Source organism: Notolabrus celidotus, chromosome 3 (assembly GCF_009762535.1).
Source record: "Notolabrus celidotus isolate fNotCel1 chromosome 3, fNotCel1.pri, whole genome shotgun sequence".
In the NCBI taxonomy this organism is placed as follows: Eukaryota; Metazoa; Chordata; class Actinopteri; order Labriformes; family Labridae; genus Notolabrus; species Notolabrus celidotus.
In genome coordinates, this window is record NC_048274.1 from 39,505,940 (window position 1) to 39,522,378 (window position 16,439).

General features: G+C 40.4%; 1 protein-coding gene across 1 annotated transcript; it reads right to left on the minus strand.

The window, feature by feature from the left end:
- Window positions 1-451: 451 nt before the first annotated feature.
- On the minus strand, window positions 452-15,270 carry tollip (toll interacting protein). The gene is made up of 6 exons (XM_034680124.1): window positions 15,071-15,270; window positions 11,591-11,740; window positions 10,996-11,178; window positions 8,204-8,356; window positions 5,820-5,904; window positions 452-2,387 (listed from the first exon to the last, which is right to left on the minus strand). The coding sequence occupies exons 1-6, from the start codon at window positions 15,101-15,103 to the stop codon at window positions 2,170-2,172; spliced, it is 822 nt and encodes a 273-aa protein (XP_034536015.1). The 5' UTR covers window positions 15,104-15,270; the 3' UTR covers window positions 452-2,169.
- Window positions 15,271-16,439: the final 1,169 nt, after the last annotated feature.

A 16,439-nucleotide genomic window follows, 5' to 3' on the forward strand; every position in this document is an offset into this window, starting at 1 on the left:
TGAGCATCCAGTCTAAGTTGCAGGATCTATTTTTTTAAGTACAGAAGCCATGTTGATGGTTTAAAGCAAATTCAGAGTCCGTGTGGCTTGGGCGCCATCATGGCACCACACAGACCGAGTAGGAGGCTCTCAGTTTTGCTCCAAGGGCTGTTTGCGTTCTTGGAGGGTGGACAGTGAGACAGTGTCCTCAAGTGCTAAAAGAACCATGACCGATGAGTGAGCTCCCTAAATCTTTTTTTTGTTTTGGTGCTTCAGATGTGCTTGAAATATTCTGACCATGAATATCTGAAGCACATCTTGTGAAAGAGGTCCCTGTAGTCTTTGTAGAGTGAAGACATTGTTTATAAAAGAGTGTTCATGTTACCATGTTACCTGGGCCTTTCTGAAGGCGTTGACTCCACAAACATTACATCACTTCATCACCAAACACATCATTAAAAATTGTTTACAGTCAAACTTTGCAAAGACATTTTATTATCATTGTGAAGGGTGAATCCTGTGGTTTTGTGTTGGGGTACTTCTTCCAAAACTTCAATCCCTCAAGTGATGCTCATTTTAAGTTTTCTTCTCATCCTACAAGTTCCAAATAATTCAGTGCATTCTTTACATTTTGACAGATTTAAGACAACAGAACATGTTGTAGCTAGCTGGCAGCTAAGTGCAGATTAATATAGACAAACTCCACATACTATTAAAAACTATATCAAAATAAATAGAACATGAGTTGATCATGACTCAAACAATCAAACCCTGGTTTCATGTGGGGGGAGAGTAACTGTGGTGCTATGGATACAGAGAATACAGAAACAGATGATTTGCTCTGGTAAGATTGACAGGATATTAATGATTCTGTCCAAACATAAAAAATATTCAGAATATACCTTCTAACAACATCAGCTCAGGCTCTGTTTACACCTGATCACAAGGGTACAGTTCTGAGATGGAGCACTAATGGACACACTTAGGCTGATAAGACTAAAAGAATGTGGCATGTGTACATGAACCTACATGACTGTGATTCACTGTCACTGAATAACAACATTATTCCTGGTTATACTCTTCTAGCTGTATCTGGCTGGTTGAGACCAAAAGCAAAGCAAATTTGGGATCATTGATATTTATTTGCAGACTGATTTGCCAACGACTCGATTAATTCCCTCGCCTTCTCCATGAACTGTGATGACCTCATATCTAAGATCAGTACATGGATTTATCTGATGGACACACACTACTAGTGCTCTGTTTGGGCAGTGTGCCTGCTGTTTAGCAGTTTCACTGTTTTTAGGGAGTCACAATGGCTGAAATCTGGCTCACTGCAGTGCTATGAACCCAAATGAACAGTTTTACCCTGATTAAATGACAAAGGACATCAGAATGGGGAAATAACTACAGTCCTGTAAAGAGTAGATGTCCATGTTTTTTAAGGGCTGTGTTGTTTTCTTTTAGATTGGAGTCTGGTTTGACCATTTTCAGCGCCTTGAATAAAGGGAAAAATCCCAACTTATAACTTTCAAAGGACTTCAAGACTGAGTCCAAAATAAACTTTTGAAGGATGCATCATTCTGAGATATCTAATTGTATGTCATGCGTAAATTTGGCGTTGCTTTGGGTCAGAACCCGCCGTTAAACTAATAATGTTGCTCATGTTGTTCCAAGCATCACATTGTTTATGCATTACCAGATGTTACTTTTAAATAACACAAAATGTGCTCTGTGAAACTTAGGATTTTACCCATGACAGGATTACATACAGCAGAGCAGTGAGGATACAGACATTTCATAGTGTAATACAGACCCATCACTCTGTGTTACACATGTCAAATGTAATCCCGTATTCACTCTGTCTGCATCACCTCTTCTTTCAAAGAATTGATGTATTTAATAATGAAAATGATGATTTATATTCACAGGTGGAGACTGATTCTAATGACAAGTATAGTAGGCTGCTGTACTAAGTAGACTAGACTAGACTAGACTGGGCTGACATGATGCATGTTGATGCCAGGTGTGGAGAGGGCCTTGGAGAGAGGCCTCTTGTCATGATGCTTTCAGGGTCCAGGGTCATTTGTGGGAACCAGCGGAATGTTGGCTGAGACAACCACACTCCATACGTGTGTGTGCGAGTCAGTAGGTGTGTTGGCATGTCTGCTATGAGCTTGTGTTCTGCATCTAGAGCTCTTCTGCCATCTGCAGTAGGGAGTTGATGGCAGCATCCTTGTTGCCCTGCTGTGCATCCAGCACTGTCTGGACCACCTCCTTATCCAGGTTTGGAAACATATCCTGCAGGGCCTTTAGGTCTTCCTCACTGCACACTGGCCCCTGGACAGCTGGCATGGCTGCTGGCATTCCCATAGGAACCATACCCTGGTTGTAGACTGCAGGCACTCCTGGGAACACAGAGGTGACACCTTCTGTTAGCAGCTACAGGGTTACAAAAAAAGTGTAACTACACATCAGTATCATGGTATTCTAATACAGGCTTTAACTCATTTTACTTGTTTAACCAGCCTCAACAGGATGACACTAATGTACATGAGGCAGGCAGGGTAACACCAGTCTGTTACGTTTTCAAATAATCCTCTTTAGACTCCTCTCATGCACTAGGGTTGAATTCTGTGTTATATGTAGCATGCTTACAGCATCCAGCCCAGGACTTAGTCTCCACAGCTCTAGGACAATGTTACAGTAGGATGCACAAGCCTATCATGACACAAAGACCCACAAGCACACCCAGACATGCAGACACATACAACCTCCTTCTTTCCACTTTAGACAAACAACAGATCACTTTGTGTGTCAGTATCACTGCTGAGAATTAATCCACATCGGAAGACATCCTTTAGAGTCATTCAGTGATCCATTTCATGAGTGCCGTGGAAGAGCCAGTTGTCTCTGATTGCGGTTTGATCCCTGGCTCTGGCAGTCTCCACACCAAACTGTACTTCGGCAAGACTTTGAATCTTCACCAGAAGCTGGTGTGTGTGAATGTGTGAATGATGAGATGTTTAGTACTGATGAGCAGATTGGCAGCCTGTGTCATCAGTGTAATTTGAGTGTGCTGAGGCGATGGTGACACGTAGTGCAAAAGCCCTTTGTGTGGACAGTGGGAGGAATGGACCAAAATACCAGCTACAGTGTGTTCAAACCTGGTGCAGACTTACAGGAAACGTTTGACCTCTGTCATTGCCAACAAAGGTTATGTTACAAAGTATTGAGTTGAACTTTTGTTATTGACCAAATACTTATTTTCCACCATCATTTACAAATAAATTCTTTAAAAATCCTACAATGTGATTTCCTGGATTTTTTTTCTCATTTTGTCTCTCATAGTTGAAGTGTACCTCTGATGAAAATGACAGACCTCTCTCATCTTTCTAAGTGGGAGAACTTGTAAAATCAGTGGCTGACTAAATACTTTTTTGCCCAACTGTGTATGCTATTCCGTGTTTACCTTATCATATGTTATCAGTGATGTGCTTTGTGCTAGATCCATTTTAGCATAGAGGAAGCTGTCTTCAGATATAGAGCAGTTTGGGTGTAATCATTGCATCATGAATTAAAAGCTTTACTATCTTCTTCATATTTCCACCAAAGTCATTGGCTATTATTTGAATTATCACTTTAACATTTATTTATCTTATTATCTATCTATCTATCTATCTTATCTATCTACTACTTATCCATCCATCATCTATCTATCTATCTATCTATATCTATCTATCTATCTATCTATCTATCTATCCATCTATCTATCATATCTATCTATCTATCTATCTATCTATCTATCTATCTATCTATCTATCTATCTATCTATCTATCTATCTATCTATCCCCTGTATTCATCTCATCTTGCCAACGCTAATCATTTTTTAACTTTTCTTTCCACTCTTACTTATTTTATCAATTTTAATGAATTGATTTTATTTAATTTTATCTTTAAGTATTTTATTTATATTTTTTTAATTTTATCATTGCTGTTGTTTTCTGTCTCTCTGTTATTATGTGTAGCACTTAGGGCTGCATGTTTTTATGTATGAAAGGTGCTTTATAAATACTAGGGGTGCAACAATACGTGTATCTGTATGGAACCGTTCGATACAGTGGTCACGGTTCGGTACGCCCTATGAACCCAACAATACACAATGTTATATTTATTTGATCAACTTCTGACGAGGCGCTCTGTGCTGAAAGTTCAGAGGATCTGTGCTCGACTCCTCAGGGCTGCGCGCTCCTACAACATTTATTCAGTCCAAGCTGGTCACGTTTGTTTTAACTGTGCTTCATATGGAAATATATATTTCACCATACGACGGTCTGCTGGGTTCATATGTTCACGTATGTGTGTGTGAGCGCGCCTGCACTAGATGGAAGCACGAGTGTCCTCTTTGGTTGCAGAGCAGAGTTGTTCCGTGGTCCTGTAGTGATGCTAGACTGGTTGATGTGTTTTTAAAGTGTGTATATGCATTACTTGTGGTCTTATACTGCATGCTGTGTAAGACCTCAGCCTGACAGTGTTTTCCCTGCCGATATATTGGGGGCACCCCCTGGAAGTCAAAGCAGAAGTGATTTAAGGTTCCCTCTCACATAGATCAGGTCTATACCTTGTTCTTTTATTTAACAGACTAAATATCCTGATGTTATTTATCTTATTTATATGATGGGATGTCATTTCTTTCTCTACATGGTCGCGCACGGCAGATGTGCACGCAGACAGACACACACACATACGCTCGCACGCACGCACGCACGCACGCGCGCGCGCACACACACACACTCACACACACTCACACACACACACACTCTCACACACGCACACGCACACGCACACGCACACACACACACACACACACACACACACACACACACACACGTCAGGTGACAGGTAGCTGCCCCTGATACATTTAATTTAATTTAAAAACTGTCCTTTTGAGCTGAAATAGTTGTTGGTAATTTCAATAAACTACAAGTAAAAAAAAGGCGTGGACATTTCTCTTTTTCTGTATTGAAAACGTATCGAACAGAACCGAACCGTGAATTTTGTGTATCGTTGCACCCCTAATAAATGAAGTTGAGTTGAGTTATCTTCCAATGCAGGACAGTAAATGTTGACAATAAGACTGACTTTCTTCTTCTTTTTGGTTTCACTCCCTTCTTTTAGAAGTTGGTACCTTTTCTACAGAGGCGCAGCATACTGCTAGGCAGCACGATGGATGCTAACAATGGTTAATAATTTGCACCTACCTGCATTTGAGAGAGAGAGAGAGAGAGAGAGAGAGAGAGAGAGAGAGAGAGAGAGAGAGAGAGAGAGAGAGAGAGAGAGAGAGAGAGAGAGAGAGAGAATGTGCATGGTAAAAAGTTTAGATACAACTACCAGTGACGTCAAAGTGTGTTATAGCCTTCATGATAACGAAACATGGAAACAAAGCACCAATCTAAACCAGATCACACTTAAACATCAGCTGAGGCGTATCATTCTTTAATTACATGCATAGCCTGCAAATAAACATCAACAGCTGTCGATTGACAACAGGTAGAGTCCAATCTTAACATGATCATTAACACAGATATGTGAAAATGAAAGGTATCATCAGTTATTTCAGCCTCTCCTGGCATTCCTCCAGTTTCCATTAACAGCTCAGTTAGCCCCCTTTAAATTTCTAATCCCATCCCTGAGTCTACTACTGCGTGTGATGAGAGTGATCTAGTGTGTGTGTGTGTGTGTGTGTGTGTGTGTGTGTGTGTGTGTGTGTGTGTGTGTGTGTGTGTGTGTGTGTGTGTGTGTGCATGTGTGTGCGTGTGTGTGTGTGCGTGTGCCTAACCTGCTATGGGCACATATCCCACTCCTTGCTGGTACACAGACGGCATCAGGACCACAGGCTGAGTCATCATTCCTGCTGGTAAGGACTGACACAAAAGGCACAGAGACAAGATTAAGAGCTTGATCGTTCTTAAAGCTAGTCATCAGAAATTAGCAAATTTCCATATTCCCTGTCTCCTCATGTGGTACCGTGATACTCCTCCTGCATCACTTGAAAACATACACTGCTGGGAGAAGCTGAAAAGTTAGGAAGAAATGTATGAAATTTAAGAGACTTAGGATGGACTGTTTTCTGGGCTGCTCCAAATCACAACTGAGAGTGTGAAAGAAACATTTGTACATCTCATATTTCAAGTAAAGTGGCTCAATAACATGTTTCAAAGGATAGATCTCCTTTTTTCCATTGAGCTGCCCTCAGTATGAGACCAGCAGCTCCAGAGATCTCACTTCAGACACACTCAGACCGAGAGAATGTATCTCCCTGTGTGTTACGCCTCTGCTGCTTTGACCTCTGTTACTACGTCTGAGGAGAGGATCAGAGGTGGAACAACTTTGCCCCACCTTTACGCCTCAGAAGAGTACATATCCCATCTTGAAACGGCAGAATTTTAGCACCTTCTCTAATGACCGTTGTATTTAACTATAAATTATAAGAATTGGCTGACACTGGCAGTGAGGATACTTTTTTTCCCCTTAAGCTATACCTTTGTTTGGAGAGGAGAGGACAATTAACAGAGTAGGAAACTGGGAGAGATGGTGTGGAGAAGGCTGTGAGGGTATAACTGATGCGGCCCCTCTTAGTCATGGTTGCCCTTCCTGTTTTAGAATGGGGGATATTGGTGCACTTCAGCCCTCTTGTGGCTGAAATGAGAATCAAAACTACTAACACTTAAAGGTGACATATCACGCTTTTTTCATCAATATATATTGGTCTAAGAGGTCCCCAAAACATGTCTTTAAAGTTTATGCTCAAAAAAACACTTTGAAATCAGATTTTGGCATGCCTGAAAAGTCCTTTTCTTCAGTCCTCCTCAGAACACTCTGTTTTCCCTCTGACCACACCCCCTCCGGAAGTGGATGTGCCTCAGCTCTCCAGCACATTGATCTAATGTTTACATGTTGGCTGAATATACACGGCTGCTCAGAGATCACGTTACTTCAACCCTCTGAATCTGATCCTGACAGAGAGGCGCCTGTAGCAGGACCTTTCTGAACGATTGGTCATAGATTTAGTGTTTCTTGTTGTTTTATTTATCAGTATGTAGACGTGTGTCTTGGTACACAGCTACGAACATGTAGCTATGTGGCTATGCTAATTAGCTCTAGCACTTATCCATGATAAATAAAAATCATCCACTAGATCTTCAAATCTGCAGATGTGGGGAGTAAAACCGACCTCTGCCAGAAAGGCAGCAGGACCTTTTATGAAGGATTGGTCACAGATTTAGTGTTTCTTGTTGTTTTATTTGTCAGTATGTCGACGTGTGTCTTGGTACACAGCTACAGCTACAGCTACAGCTACAGCTACAGCTATGAACATGTAGCTATGTGGCTATGCTAATTAGCGCTAGCACTTATCCATGATAAATAAAAATCATCCACTAGATCTTCAAATCTGCAGACGTGGGGAGTAAAACCGACCTTTGTGTTTATTAAGACAGCCTACAACTAGCATGCCTCCCTCCTAAGCTCCTTGTTAGCACACATTTGTGCAGGTAATGAAAAACGGAGGGAGGGATTCAGTATTATTTTATACAGTCTATGGGCTGAACAAGCTCCGAGCTCTGTCTCCGTGACAGACCGGATATTGTTGTTACGTAACAAAAACACTGAAGTCTGAAACGGCTCGTTTCACACACATTTACAGAAAGGTGGAGAAATCAAAACAGGGGCAGAAGGGATTTTTTTCATTCTCGGGGGGTTTGTAGACATGCCAGGGAAACATATTTCAGGTAAAGAACCATTAAAAAGTCAATTTTGCATGATATGTCACCTTTAAAATATAAGCCTTGAAAAACATGAGAAAGATTATGCAACCAATTTGATGAAACTTAGAAAATGATGAGGCATATTAGTTTCTAATGTCACTTGAATGTCTGAACTAATCTGGACATAAACTCTGACATTTGGTTATTTCAGTATATGTTTAGTCAGCAAATGTACATGGATGTAAAAGATTAAACCAAAAATCCAACAAATAAAAAAACAGGGAGACCAAATAAGGTCCAAAGACTCTCTATTTTGATAAAGTATGTCCATTTCACTTCCACTTATCCAGCTGAGGTATTTGCTGTTAATCAAATGTTTTCTTTAAGAGTAAGAGTGAGGTATCTCACATTGTCTGCATGAAGAATCTACTTCCAATGTGTTCCTAAATTCACTCACAGCAAAAGACATCACCAGGTTGATCATGCCCTCCTTGTCGTCTCCCTGTCTGCCGCTCAGGCTGAACCACTCGTCTACGACGCTGCCGTCTCTCAGGCCCTCAGGGATAGTGACGTGAGTCCATGCTATCCTGTCGTCCATGGAGAACGCTCTCTGATTGACAAGACAGCAGAAACACATAAAAACAGATAGAGATGTTTAATGCAGCCATTGTTTGACATCTACCAGTCTAAGATAGGGTGTCAGTTATTATCTAGGGATGTAAGGATACACTCAGCCCACGATTTGATTCGAATCCCGATTTTTGGTTTACAATACGATTCACTCACGATTCTCTAACGATTTTCAAGAAACTGGATTGAACTAAAAATTTAAATAACTGTTATTTTACTTCAATTCTCAGATATGGACAGTTGGGATATATATTTGTTCTCTTATATTTCTTTGTAAACAAAGTCATCCTTTTTCATTTTAAAGGTGTGTTGTAAGCAAGCGCCAACCTCCAGTCTAAAAATATGAGTCAATGCGGAAGTGTTAAAAGCTGCAGTTCATGGAGGATCCACTTGAGGCTGGCTCCTGAAGTACCGGAAGTCACATACACATGAATGGGAAAAAGGCGATCTTTACAGCATTAATAAACATGTTTACAGCCTGGTACAAAAGATGAGTGTAGTCTGGATAGCTCATTTCTCGATGTCCTCTCACTGTGAGGGGGGGGTAATTTTTTTCTAATGCGGCAATTTCGAAGATATTGAGATTATGAGTCTTCCAATGAGAGGCACAGCTGACTGTGGGAACACTGCAGCTGTTGTCTAGGAGGCTCAAACTCCGCCTCTTTACGTCACACTGGCTCGACAGCAGCAATATGGCTGCCACCGATGATTGGCCTCAAAACAGCTCTTCAGAAACAGATGTGTGACGTCACGGATACTACGTCCATATTTTATACAGTCTATGGTTGTAACTCAAATTAAACCACTGCACACTTTTTTCAGCACCTTAAAATCCCCGTACAAAAATACCTTGTTGGAATATTTCAGAACAATAATAGAGTAATGGAAAGTGAAAAATTCCCAAATGAAATATTAAATATAGAAAGAAAGAAGAAAGGGATTTTATTGATCCCCAGGGGGGAATTCAATTTTTCCACTCATGCTATTTTTTGGACATGCTACACATACAGTTTTTTTGGTATATACATACAATGCACACACATGCAGTGAACATGCTTAGGGAGTGATGTCAGAGTGAGGACACTGCCGTCAACCAGCGCACCCAGAGCAGTTGGGAGTTCGGTGCCTTGCTCGAGGGCAACTCGTCAGTGCCCAGGCAAGTGAACCAGCACCTCTCCAGCCACCAGTCCACTTGCCAAGCTTCGTCCATACTGGGACTCGAACCGGTGACCCTTCGGTTCCCAAGCCAAGTCCCTATGGACTGAGCTACAGCCACCCCCAAAGTATTAAAACAAATAAGGTCAATCTCTTTAAATTAGGGATGTAAATTTCAAGTATTTTCCATGTTCGATCTTTGGAAAAGTTAACGATCAATTATCGTTTAATCATTAAAAAAACCTGAATGTTTTCCATGTCAAAAATAATGACAAATATGTTTTTTCCCCTAAATCAAATGTTCCTTCCTGACACAGTGTATATTACTGACGGTATTAAACAGCTACGATCATATTGAGGTGTTCAAAATGTTAACACGCTGAATATCAACATGAGGAGCAGCTTATAAATAATCTCTGTGGACTCATGGTCATAGAGTGAAGACTCAGACTACAGCATGTGGATTTACTGCAACAGGACAACTGGACAGGATCAGATTTTGGACTCAGTGTCTAGTTTTCTCCTTCTTATTGAGAAAAATAAACATTTGAACGTGGTCAGGTGTCAGCCGGGAGCGCAACCGGGTCAGAATCAGTCCCGCAGTGGAGATAAAAAGCTCTCATGGAGACCTGTCACTCAGCTGCAGCCCCCAGCTGAGCGTCTCCTCTGTGAGCAACACCTTCAGTCAGCTGATTCTGAAACATGCTTTAAAGTTAAAACACCTCCACTCAGAGAGTGACGAGAGAACAGCAAGAGACTTCATGATGTTGAACAAGCCGAGTATAATGCAGATAGCGCCCTCTACTGTTTAAAAATAATATCCAGATACAAATGTTGTTGAATGGATTTTAATCCACCCTTACTTGTATCATTTTTTACTGTCTTGTGATATATCCTTACATCCCTATTATTAACTGTTACACTGATAATAACTAATGAACAGTACTAATTGGAAAAGGTTTTTATCAAACAACTGAAAAATAATGAAATGAAAAATTATGAGGAGCAACCACTTTGGCGATGAAAGACATCACAAAGGTAATTTGGTTTCTTAAGAGCCAGTTGCTTTTGTGACAATTTTGTCGAACGGTGATCAGCTGACCCCGTCATCACAAACGTGACGCCTCAGTAGAAAGGATGCATCATGTCTCTTAAAGCATATAATCTTATTCTGTTTCTCTCTCCCTTTGTTTCCTCGTGTCTCTCCATTCATTTCTGGTGGGAGGGAATAAGACGCAGATTTAAACACGGCTGTACGATGCATAGATGCAACTTTACAGACATGGTATGTCACTGGAGTTAATGTGGTGCAACCCTTTATGCAGTGCTGTTTTTAAAGACTGCTTAGTCTGTTGATTTAAATGCTTCACTTTAGTACAGCTCACAGGCAGGTGTATCTAGGGTGCTACAACAGAATGGGATAAAAAGCAGTTCAAGTGAATCACATCAGTGCAACCTCCTCACCTCATCAAAGATCTCCAGGTAGAAGGAATCCACTCCTGGAGGCACAGTGCACTGGATCACCTTGTTCCAGCGTGGGTTCTTTGCTCCATTGTGAGCAGTTGGTGTTTCATAGACTGCGTAGCCCAGTCGGAGCCTGCAGTATGGATCCATCCGGGTCATACCATAGTTTTTAGCCAGCTTGGCCTGTTCAGAATACACAAGAAGTTGGCTTCACACAGGTGATATGTGTGTACTGTTTGCTGGCCTGTGTGTGCAAGTATAAGCAAAGAGGAGTGCAATCAATTACTTCCTTATTCTATAAAATGTCAGTTCTGGATAGACACAAGTAGTTTCTGAAGATGCATATTGGGAAAAAAAAAAGCACAATGATATCAAGTCTGAACTACCCTTTAGTAAACATTCAGGTAGACTGGGGACTGCGCCGAGTCACAACAACTTCTTGTTTCTATGATATCAAATCAGCATGTTCAATTGTTTTGAGTTTTCACCTTGGACTGAAAGGGCAGAATAATAAACATGGAAGAGAGTATTGGTGCACAGAATTAAATAAGACAGTTGTTATTCTTGCAGTAAAGCAAAGGGGGGGGGGGGTTACCTGGACCACAGTGATGCTGAGACGCCCTACGGTGCCCATTGAGCCTCCATACTGCAACTGCCTGGCTGCCTGGGCATCGATCTGGACCTGTTGCTGTTGCTGGGTTGGAGTGATTCGCAGGAAGTCCTGGGGAAGCTCACCAATATACACCTAAACACACAAACACACATTCAGAGGTAAAGACTGAAAACTTAACGACTGAACACACCTGAAACCGATGGGAAATACAAAGTAGTGTTTTGAAAGGATGCACCATTACTTGCTTGAAACAACACGTTGTCTGCATTACAGCTGTGAATCTGTTTCTGTGTTCATCACTAAATAGTACGCTTTACAGCCTTTCACCTTCCATACTCCCGCGTGATAATGGGAGGCACCTCAGTGACGTTTGGGGGCTGAAGTGATAGGCCAAACCAAGCAGCAACCTTGAGACATGAAGCTGGTGCAGGAGTGCTTAAAAACTGCAGTTCCTCAAGTGTCCACTAGAGGCTGGCTCTAGGAGCACCCATTAAAAAAAACCCAAAAGCTTTACAGCAGAAATAAACATGTTTACAGTCTGGTACGAGAAAGTTTCAGTTTGAATAGTTCCTTTATCTGACATCATAGACTGTTTAAATAATAGACGTAGTATCCGTGATGTCACCCATCTGTTCCTGAGCGCTGTTTTGAAGCCAATCGACGGCGGCAGCCATATTGGAAATGCTGAACTCAACCAGGCATAGTGTGACGTAAAGGGGTGGAGTTTGAGCCTCCTAGCCAACAGCTATGTGTTCCTGTTCGGGAGTCAAGTCAGTCATGTCCTTATTTGGGCAAAAACTTGTAATCTTAATATCTTCTGAACCGTCGCGTTATAAATAAATTCAACCCCCCTTGAATGTGTGCTGATAGATAAACTAGCCACGTAGGGCCAAGCTGTTTTTTGAACCAGACTTCTTTCTGCTGTAAAGATCGTCTCTTTGAATGGGTGTGTATGTGGTTTCCTGTGTTTCTGCAGCCAGCCTCTAGTGGATTCTCGATGAATTGCAGTTTATAACACTTCAGCATGGGCTTCATGTTTTGAGACTGGAGGTTGCCGCTTGGTTGACACACACTTTGGAAGGGGGGGATGGATTTTCTATAGCTCATTGGTTCTGAAGATATTAAGGCCACAAGTTCTACATAATCAAGAGAATGTCTGACTTGACTGACAGGGGACCACACTGTCGCTGTTAGTGAGGAGGCTAAAAGCCTGCCTCAATTCCATCTCTTTGCCTGTAGTCATGTCAACCAATAGTTAGGTTGAGTCAGAGTATTTCCAACATGGAGTCCACCAACAATAGGCTTCAGAAACCACTGAGTGATGTCCCTGAGGCTCCATCCAAGATTATACGGTCTACAGGTGACAATGAAAGTGGCTTTGGATGGACTTTTTTGCTGAGTCATGCAGCTTTGTTAATATGGTTTGTGAGTTGCGATGCGAGCCGGGAATCTTACACGGAGTACACTGAGAAAATGACGAAATCTCACATTGTGTAGAACTGACAATGACTGGACATCAGGAGCTTCTACTAGCTCACTACTTTGATGTTTTCTGCAAAATCTGCATTATGTTGATTCTTAAGATATCAAATTGCTTGTGCTAAAGGACCTATATTTTAACCCCTGACAAATTTCCAGTGCCTAGCATGCAGGCTGCTCCCTTTGATGAGGGGCTAACATCCCACCATACAGTAGTATTGGGTGCGGTTGTGCCAGCGCAGGTTTGTGATAGTAATAGTAGTGGTAATAGTGCATCACGAGTGTTTTATGAGATACTGCAATGTTGAAATGTCATTATGTTAGTACAGAGAGTTGAGGTTGTGTTTGATGCATTGTCTTCTTGTTTGTGGAGTTTTATAGTTTGAAGTTTTTATTGTATTATTGTGTCATGCATATAATCATATGCCCAGCCCGCATGGGCTTACAAGACACCATGAATTCACACAGTCAAGAGTCAGAGCGCACAGCACGATCATTCATTGTAAAGAAACTGAGGAAGAAAATTATAACAGAATAAAATAAAAATGAACACTACTTAAAAATACTGTCTTGTCTTCTTTCCAAGGCTTTAGAGACTAAATAAGCGAGTTGAAACATGTAAGAATTAAACAACTATTCTAGTCCACCCCAATATTTCAGGCTTTTTACAGACAATTTCTTGAAACAATAACTTGCTGAGGTCTTCATAATTTATACAGTGCAAAAGGAAATAAAATTCTGTTTCCACTTCTTTCAAATCACACAACTCACAGAGTCTGTTTTCTTCTGGGATATTTTTGAATCAACCATCTTCAACGGCCAGAGGAAGAACACCAGATCTTAACTGTGCAACCAAAGATCTTTGGCTTCAGGATAAACAAGACTTTACATATAATTTAGGGATGAAATTATGCTTGATCTGCACGTATGTGCTTAGTTTTGGTTTGGACAGAACTGTTATGAAATGTTATATTGATTTGTGAAATGTTTCAGTACTTGTTTAAGTATTCTGTTGTGTTTGGTCCTTTCTGTGAACTGCAGTCTTGTTCTTTGTCATGAGGTTTTGGTTTTCACCTCAAAAGCCAATGAAGCAATCCGAGTAAAGACCTTTATTAAGTTTCTTGATAGTTGCACACACACATTGTTCTATGGCAGTATTTGCTCTATTACTCAATGATCAGCATATTTTACTTAACACTTCTCTGATCAAATATTCATTTATTCTAACTTCTCCGTTTACTAAATTGGCTTATACCTGAATAAACATGTATTTAACAGTACAGAGTAACACATTACCTCCACAGCGCACACACACACACACACACACACACACACACACACACACACACACACACACACACACAGTGTTGTTGATTATATGAACTGATGACAGAAGTCTATGTCTGGTTATTCTTTCACTCTAATAACAGGACGCAGTTATTTAAAACCGGTGTTATTGTTTAACTGGCGTCTTCAGCCAAACGCGCCTTGTCGTAGTGACATCAGCTTTTCGAAAAGAAAAGAGGACACGTTTTTACAAACAAGACTTCAAAGACAGGTCTGAAAAGTATCTTTGAACACCTGAGTAAAGCCCTAACCATAGTGGTTTCTGTGAGGACAGCTGTCCCCTTTCAACCCTGTTCATCTGTTATTGAAACGACGACACAGTCACATACGCATTTGGCTGGAAGTCGCCAGTGAGCTGGGTCACTCCTTTCTCCGAAACACCGCAGCCCACATCAGACGCTGGTGTTTACAGCTTTGATGCAATAACGGTTCGTTAATCCAAGAGGCTTACCCGTTATATAAGGACAACTAAACTGAGACTGGTACCGTTTTTACATCGTTGGTGTCACTGTGTGTTTAATATGTTGCTGGTGAAAGAAAGCGGGTGAGCTGTCATAGATGTTGATGAAGTTAAGTTTAGCTAGTTCCGTCCAGCTGTCTGTGATTCTCATGAGTGGAGCTGGAGCCTCAGCCTACCTGTCCCCGCTGAGTGCTGATGGTAGTCGTCATGTTGTCTGGGCAGGAGGATTCTTTCGAGTCCTCTCTATATACAGATGTTTCTCACCAGTCTATCAGCCCTGAAAACCTTTACTTGGATTACTGTTGAACTGGAAGTGTCACTTCTTCCTGATTCCTCCGCCTACTTCTTCTTCGTCGGAATTTTTGTCTTCCTCGCGTTCTCAATGGCAAGTGACTTACTAACCTGTGAGTGCAATACCTCCCCCTACTGGACAGGAGGACAAAAAAAACAGAAAACTGTTTTTCTCTGAGTGATATTCCCTTATTTATACAGTCTATACAGTCTATTTATACAACACAACCAATAATATAACCATATATATATATATATATATATATATATATATATATATATATATAATACAGGTAACGAGTGGAGGACAGAAGAGATTCTTAAAGAAGTAACAGGTCTGTGAAAGAAGTAACAGGTCTGCGAGAGCCAGAAATCTTGCTTGTTTTTTTTTTAATCTCATGTTGTCTCTCATAGTTAAATTGTACCTCTGATGAAAACTACAGACCTCTCTCATCTTTCTAAGTGGGAGAACTTGCAAAATCAGTGGCTGACTAAATACTTTTTTGCCCCACTGTATATATATATGTATATGTTGTAAGATATGCATTCTACCTCTTTATATATATGCTAATAACTTTTTAATAATTGTTCTTTATAGGCTCTTGTTTGCTTTTTGTACACATGTATTTGCACTGTCTACTTTGCTACTGTGACACTTGAATTTCCCCGTTGTGGGACGAGTAAAGGACTATCTTATCTTATCTTATCTTATGGTTGTATCATATAAACTCCAAGTTACTTTTAATTAAATTAAGCTTCACTACACTGGGAATGGTGGGAAGCACGCTAAGCTAAAGCAACATCGCAAAGTAGCTCGATAAATCAGCAATATTATATCTCTGAGTGTTTTTAAAAGTAAATTTAAGACTTAACTTTTTAATCTGGCATTTCATTTGGAGTAATTTTTAGCCTGGACTATTATTATTTTTATTATTTTTATTATTATTTTCATCATTGTTTTAACATTTATTTATTGTATTTGATTATTTATCTATTTATTTATTGTATTCATCTGATATTTTTAACTTTTCTTTCCACAATTACTTATTTTATTAATTTTACTGTATTGATTTTATTTTATTTTGAAGTATTTTATTTATAATCATGCCTTTTATAATTTTACCATTGCTGTTGTTTTCTGTCTCTGTTATTCTGTGAAGCACTTTGGGCTGCATGTTTGTATGTATGAAAGGTGCTTTATAAATAAAGTTGAGTTGAGTATTATTATTATTATTATTATTATTATTATTTAAT